This window comes from Stegastes partitus, unplaced genomic scaffold (assembly GCF_000690725.1).
Source record: "Stegastes partitus isolate 25-593 unplaced genomic scaffold, Stegastes_partitus-1.0.2 Scaffold1260, whole genome shotgun sequence".
Classification (NCBI taxonomy): domain Eukaryota; kingdom Metazoa; phylum Chordata; class Actinopteri; family Pomacentridae; genus Stegastes; species Stegastes partitus.
The window spans coordinates 112,096-120,033 of NW_007578991.1; the positions used below are offsets into that span (position 1 = coordinate 112,096).

Here is a 7,938-nt window from a genome sequence, read left to right on the forward strand (position 1 = left end):
CACATTTACCTCTGCGACCGGTATCTTGTCATCGATGGAGGAAAATCCGACTCCGATCATCACCACCCCAGACACCTGCAGAGAGATAAAGACATGAAACGTCTTCTGAGGAAGTGTGTTTTCAGAGGAGGACGTCTTTAACAGCAGCAGCAGCACAAACATTCCTCTCAGACTCTTCTTCTTCTTCCCCAGAGAGACGATCATCAGAATCCCATCAGCTGGGAGCAGTGACAAACAGAAAAACCCTCGACGTTCCCTCGACGTTCTCACTCTGTGGCGGCGGTTTCACCAAACGTTCTCACAGCGTTATCTTTTCCTGAATCTGCACAGTTTAGCAGCTGCTGTGAAACGCAACAGCAAACGAAAACACGGATAAGATCGAGTTTTGAGTTAAAAGCAACACAGGCGTGGATGGGATGCTAAATGGGCCTGCCGGGCACCGGTCCAGGACCAGAGGGTCCACGGAGGCCAGAGAGTTCCTGGATCAGAGCCACAGAAATACCCAGAGCAACCACAAACTCAAAATAACTACAAAGACACGCAAAAATGCACCGAGGCACAACAAAATGACCACGAAGCAATAGAAAGTGAACACAAAATGACATACAACAATCGAAATACGACAACAAAGTGATACGACATCCAGGTTATTAAACAAAACTATTGCAAAAGGACCAACAACAAACTAAACAACCACACAAAATACCCACAAAGTGATACAAACAAGTACAAATAAACCACAATGTCATACAAAAACAACCACAAATGGCAGCAAAAGTGACCAAAAAGTACACAAAAATCACCACAAAACACCATCAAACAACCACAGAGGACAAAGAATGACCACAGGAACCACAAAATGATCACAAAAGATGACGACGAACAAATAAAAGAGCCAGAAAATGATGCAAATGAACCAAAATGAGACACAAAATAAGCAGAAAAGAAACACAAAGCGATGCAAAATGACCACAAAGTTAGAAAATGACACAAATTGACCATAAAGTAACACAAAATGTGATGAGAAGGAGCCTCAGAATGACTCCAAAGTGACACAGAATGATCACAAAATGAACACAACTCAGTGAGAAGTGCAACACAAACACGGTGTTTGAACAAAATGCTCCATATAAGCGATGTGACGGAAACAAGCTGCTCAGACGTTGCTGATGTTGACACAGTAGCGAGAGCTGAACAGGGCTGATCCTGAACACCCAATAATCTCTGCAATCAGCTGATCGAGTGTAAACAACAGCAGCCGAGCAGCATAAACACGAGTCTGGCTGCTTCTGAGCACGAAGGCTGGAAACGATTCCACGATTAACAACAAGTGGCTTCTGTAACTGTGCATGAAAGTAAATGTGCTAAACTTAGAGATAAGTGTTATTTTATTTTGAGAATTTGTGCATTTACAGCTGATTTACTTTGAGTGTTTCAAACAGCAGGATGAGAAATACAAACAAGAGGAAATGAGGAACATTACCCAGGAATTACAAACATGTTAGCGCTTGTTTCGCTGCTCATTTTTGAACACAAACACATAAATCACAGTAAAATAAAACTGGATTTACAAATTCACCTCACAGGTCTAAATATTCAGGGTAAGGCCCGACAATATAACACAAAATACAAATTCACCTGATTTACTGGAGTTAAATGTTCAGGTTTAAACTTGTTCGTATTTCATGCCGTTACAAAAACCCGAGTGATTTAGATGAATAACTGAGGTTTAGACTTTACAAAATTATGCAAGAAAAAGTCAATAAATCCAAAGATTCTCTGTGAGCAGGAAAAGGCAACATAAAGCCTCTTAATGACTCCAACATATACAGATTTATAGAGGATCTAAAATTGTTCCCTGAGGAACTCCACAGGTTGTTCATAGGAAAATACCAAAAAGTGATAAAAACAAAATGATCACAAAGTGGCGTCAAATGACCGATTTGTGGCAAAAGTGTCTTAAAACAACCACAGAGTGACACAAAGTGACCACAATGTGATATAAAATGAGCACAAGGTGACGGCAAATAATCAAAATGTGAAGAAAAACAACCTTAAAGTCACAAAGTAATAAAATAAGCAGGAAAAAAAAACAACAAAAAGATACAAAATGAGAACAAAGACATGTGAAATCACCAAAATGTAAAGAAAAACGGCCCCAAAACGACCACAAAATGATTAACAACCACCAAGTGATACAATAAGTGACATAAACCAAAAACAAATGGAAACAAAATGACAGAAAACAACAAAAAAGTTACAACAATAACACTAAACAATTCTCAGTGAGGATAAAACATTTATAAAACACCCACAGAGAGACACAACCTGATGAAACAACCCGGAAAAGACACAAAATAATCACAAAATGAGCACAAAGTGACACAAAATCACCAAAAGTGTGAAAAAAAAACAGCCTCAAAACTGACAACAGAGTGGCGGAAAATGACATAAAACAACCACAAAATGATCAAAAAGTGATAAAAACAACCACAGAAAACACGAATCAACCACAAAATGACAGAAAATGACCAAAAAAATGAATATCAACCTCAAAATCAGTAAAAAGGGCACAAAACAATCATGAATGAGAACAAAACTACCAGAAAAGTGACAGAAAATGACAATAAAATTATACTAAATGACTCACAAAGGGACCAAAAATTAACAGAACCTTTAAATTAGCCAACAACATGATAAGACGACGACAAAGAGACGCAAAACGACAACACAGAGATCTGAACCAGACAGACCAGATATTTATAACTAAACACAGACTCAACTCAGTGAAAGTGATAATTAACAAACTTTAACAGAACCAAGGTGTTTTCACAGACAGATGACGGACGGTGACGAAACCAGAACAAGTTGCTCAGACGTTTCCTGGTTTTCCCTGAATCCTGACAACAGCCCACAAGTGAAAGTCTCCTGTGATTTGCTGATAACCACGCGCCGTTAGCGGTTAGCGGTTAGCTTACCAGCAGCAGCACGGTGACCCAGACGGCGAGACCTCGCAAGTAGCTGCTGCAGCGAGCCATGACCGGAGCCAAAATAGAAAGTGAGGGAAGTCCAGAGCCGAGTGCGTCGCTGTGTGTGATGGATGTTGTTTAAAGCTCTGGAGTGTTTGACATCAGAACCGAGAACATGACCAAGTTAGGAAGATCAGCTGGGAGCCGGGAGAGGAGAGGGGGAGGACGGGGGAGGGAAGGGGAGGCTAGTCCAGGTAGCAACCATGTCTGATTAGGAAGAGGTAAACAAAACAGGAAGGAGAAAATGAAAGTGGCAGGATGGAACCAGGAAGTGTGACGGAGGAGCGTCTTGAAAGGTCCCACATGGTTAAAATAATGTTTTTACTGTGTTTTGTCTTTGTTTTAAACTTAAACGCTGTTAAAATGAGAACAAGTGTCCATTACTAAGAATTACGCCCGAGGAACCAAGAGTCACCCAGGTTCGTGAAGCCCCACCCCCTCACTGCTTCCAGGTGAACCAATCAGAATATGTATGAAATGCAAACTAAAATACGACCACAGGGGGAAAAAGCAACCGGAAACCACAAAATGGGCACAAAGCGACGACACAAGTCGATGTAAAACGACTACAAAATGATAAAATAACTACAAACGACAAACTGACGCTAAATTAGCATCAAGGTAAGAAAATGTGATGATAAACAACCACAAAATCAACACAGCGATACAAAATGAGCAAAAAGTGATGCAAAACCACCAAAATGTGAAGAAAACCGGCACCAAAACGATGCAAAATGACATAAAACCAACAAAAAATGGCCGCAAAGTGATCAAATATTCTGAAAACTATACAAATAAACCACAAAGTGACAGATTTTAGGAACTCTCTGCAGCTGCTTTTAACTCTAAAATGTCTCCAATACTCACCAAATGTTCTGCTGCAAGAGTGAACGCAACAGTCTTCCTGCACTGACAGCATCTAAGGAATTTAGCGTTAGCATGCTGTGAGGCTAGTGTGGCTAACGTTAGCTTTGATGTAGAAATATAGAACCTAAATCCAGTAAACATGAGGTGCAGTTAGACCATTTCAGGGAAAAAAAACATCTCTTTAACCCAATCAGAATCAAGTTGGGCGGGGCTAAAAGCAGGACGCTACAATGGTGTCCACGCCCAATGATGCTACGGGAACTGTTTTGGTGCAACGTTTAGATTTAGGAAGGCTGCCATTAAGACGGATAATTAACCAAACAGAAACATGGCAGGGCTTCCTTACTGTGTAAAGTTCTAGCGTGCAGGTTGTTGGTGTTGTTTACCAGAGCGACGTGAAGTTTTAAAATGCTAACTCGACATGAGCGACCAATGGCAGGCTTCTACCCACAGTCAACGCTTTGGGGAGTCAGAATAACAGAACCGAAACTCAACCATAAAACAACTTAAATGCATGTTTCCCCTCTTTTAGTTCCAGATAACTCTCTTTCAGAAAAAAATCCCACAACAAAGACTGAAGTTGGATGTATCTTTCCTCCTCTTTCCGTCATTCGCTTCATATCTCTGGGGTTTTTCCTGCAGCTCGAGTACAACGGAAAGGAATCCAGTAGCGTCATTAAGCAGAGCGCCGTGTTGACTTTAGGCTAAAAATAACCGAAGGGGACGGACCGGCTCAGTGTTTATGTCCAAACCTTGGTGTGTTAGAGACAGACGCTCATAAACAGAGTCCGGCCGGCTTCCCATCAGATCCTCAAAGCGTTATCAGGAGCCGTCTGTAGCCTCGTTAGCTAACGGTGATAAACGAACCCATCCGTCGCTGTCGGCTCGGCTCGGCGTAAGCATCCATCACGGCGGCCTGATAAAAGGAGGAAATCTTGTTTTTATTGATGCAATGAGGCTTTGACACTTTTATACTGCGGTGTGAAGGTTTCGGCCTCCGGGGGGCGCTGTGGGGACGTCAGACAGGAGACGTGTTTCCATGTAGTACTTTTTAAATGCCGCAAAAAATGTAGGTTTGTTCCAAGCAGCTGCTTTATGAACGTGGTTTTCATCAAACGGTGGCGATTTAAGACAGATTATATAAATAACTGATTTCAAAAATAAATCCGGACGCAACATCAGCTGAAGAAAGGAAACAAAACTTTGTCCATCTATGAGAGAAAACTGGAGAAAAGTCTTCAAAAGTCTGTTTTCAATGTGGACAGTTGTGTTGATTCTTTACTTTTTGACGTTCGGAGACGAAGACGACGTTGACAACTTTAAAACTGAACCTTTCTGTCTTCATCGACTTCAAAAAGTGCTTAAAAACACGTTATGGAAACGTTGCTGTGAGGTTCATTTGGAGACGTTTGCATGGAGGAAACGACCTTCTAGAAGAATCGGTTCTACAGTCGGATTAAACGACAACGAACACTCGGGATGCACCAACTGTAGTTTAAACACCATGTTTGTCTAAATCAGCCTCATGTGTTGTCATCAGTTGGTTAAATGTTGACCAAAGACTGGATTCTAGTAGAAACATGGATCCATCCACAGACAGACACTGACAGGAACTTTATAGAAACACAAAACCACAGAATTTTGCACTTTTTCCATTTTCAAGGACCAGTGTTTGCATCATTTTGGACCCATTTTGAGTCGTTTCAGACCAGTTTTAGGTGATTCTGGACAGGTTTCAAGTCAAAACAGCAACAAACTCCAAAGCTTTCCTGCCAAACGTTAAATCCTGCCGATGTTGGAGCCTCAACAGCTGGTGAAACGTCCACCAAAGACTGGATCCATCCATAGATAGACACTCATAGGAACCACAAGACCAGCACTTTTTCTTCCATCTTCAAGGCGTAATAATTAAAAACGTGTCCTCTGCTGGATCCATTCAATCATTCTGATCTGCTGGGAACTGTTCAGTCTGAGTTCTCATCAGATTTCATGTCTGTTGGAGTTTTATTTCTGGAGATATCGAACCCTGAAAATGGCTCCAAGTTGGTTTTTGAGGGCGAACATACAAACATTCCCAAGTCTGAAGACACTGAGCCATTTAATACAATACAGAACTTAGCTTTGGGTCTCAAATAAGTAAAATCTGAACAGTTCTGACAGATCTGTGCCTCTTTAGGGGACAGTTAAGAAGAGTTTTGGGGGAAAGTTTCAGAAAATCGAGCTCAAAAACACTTCGAAGCAGCTGAAGCGAGGTTCTGTTTGGTTCTTCACAAGATTATTTATCTTCAGCGAGGACTGAAGTTCAGTCATCCAGAAATCCGACTTCTCTTCTCGCTCTGCGGTGCGGCGACGATGAACTCGAGCCACTTGAGACTTTGTTCCTGTAATAAAAGACGAGTTTCTGGAACCAGAACCGGGTTCTGGCATTTCTCAAACCAGGATTCCTCGATCTGACGGACGGACGGAGCGTCGTCCTTTACTGTGTTTGGACAGCGGGGACGGCCGCAAAACATCTTCAAACGGCGGCCTGCAGACGCTCAGCCGGCGTCTCGCGTCGACGACAGACATCCACCGATGTGTCAGACCAAAACGTGGCCCGCGGCCCCTCCAAGGGTCTCCAGGGTGACGATAATCGGTCCCAAAAAAAAGTCTTAATTCTGGAAAAAATGCAGCAAATTTGTAGGAAATTAAGAGAAACATGAACACAAACTACCTGGGAATCACATGACTGAAGTGATTTTATTACGAGAATACGATATGGAAGCCCATTCATGACGGAAAGCTAAAAGAAATCTCAACTTGCTAATAATTATGGGACACTTATTTCAAGTCCTCATGAACAGATTCCTCTTTTCCTTTATTTTATTTTTCTTTAAGTGAATCACGAGATAAAAGTGTTGCAAGAACTTTTGTATGAATTTCCCCAAAAAATACACAAAAAAATAAAAAATAAAAACACGTTTCCAACCGGCGCAAAAACAATAAAATCAGCAACAAGAAACAGAAGTTTTGCTTGAAAATTTCGAACCAAAATAATAATGGTGGAGTGTCAAATTAAAAGCCTATTGTGTCATAGTGATAATATGGTTTAGGTGTCTTTTATTTTGAAAGGCATACAGACGGAAGTACGTAACAGGATCACACCGCGACTTTAACTCCCTGAGGATTAATTTAAAATATTTTCCACAAAACAAAAATAAAATAAAATTTTAAAAAATGGCAGCAGACGTTGACATAAAAGTATGGAAGCCCATTCGTGCCTCGAAACATATGACTATGCTACCTATGACTTCATATTTCCTTGTGCTAATTAAATACTAAAAAAGTACATGAAGAATCAAACAGTTGAGATTTGTGAATGAGCAAAATAATTCCAGAATTTGTCAAGATTATGAGAAAATATTTTAATGAGTACGTATACATGTATATATTGGCAGTAATGGGCTTCCGTAAGTGACGATTGTTTCCGTGGATTTTGTTCCTTCGGGCCACAGTTTGAACGGCAACGCAGACGAGGCGGGTTTTGTTGTTTGACAGCTTTGCTTTGACATGTTTGGTAAAATGCCCAGAAAATTCAAATAAAGTCGAAGGAACATTCGGATATTTTGGGAAATTATTTTACGGAAACCGATTCCGTCACAAATCATCAACTTCTGCTGGACCGTCTCTGATTCGCCTGAAATGTTCACAGCATAAAACATAAACATTTATAAAGATATCTGTGAAAATTTAGATTCATGTGTCGAATAATTTATGAGATTTTTACTTTTTAACGCCCATCAACCGACTTCCTGCAGGTTTTTTTCTCACACTTGAGGCTCTTTGAACAACAACATCTGAGGAACTATTGAAGATAAAAAACTGAAATGTTCACAGTTGTTTCTCATCACGCCATTAATTCAGAACCTGTAATATCAGACGAATACATCAAATAATCTCTGATTGTGGTTGAGTTGAAATACGAAGAAAAAAAACCCTTAAAGCCGACATGAAAAGTTCCATCTTTGAGCTCAAATAAGCAAAAAAACAATAATACAGACGT

The 7,938-nt window shown here is 40.6% G+C and overlaps 1 protein-coding gene across 3 annotated transcripts in view; it reads right to left on the reverse strand.

The window, feature by feature from the left end:
- The window catches only part of LOC103369261 (23 kDa integral membrane protein-like), a 9,140-nt gene extending 4,788 nt beyond the window's left edge, over nucleotides 1-4,352 (reverse strand). The window contains exons 1-2 of one of the 3 annotated variants that reach the window (XM_008297939.1): nucleotides 4,283-4,352; nucleotides 10-75 (exon numbers count right to left, since the gene is read on the reverse strand). In XM_008297939.1, the coding sequence (XP_008296161.1) occupies nucleotides 10-60 (51 nt within the window). In that variant the 5' untranslated portion in view covers nucleotides 61-75; nucleotides 4,283-4,352. Of the gene's footprint in view, nucleotides 1-9; nucleotides 432-2,978; nucleotides 3,079-4,282 lie in introns of those variants that run through there. The other 2 variants (XM_008297938.1, XM_008297937.1) reach the window with 2 other exon arrangements.
- Nucleotides 4,353-7,938: the final 3,586 nt, after the last annotated feature.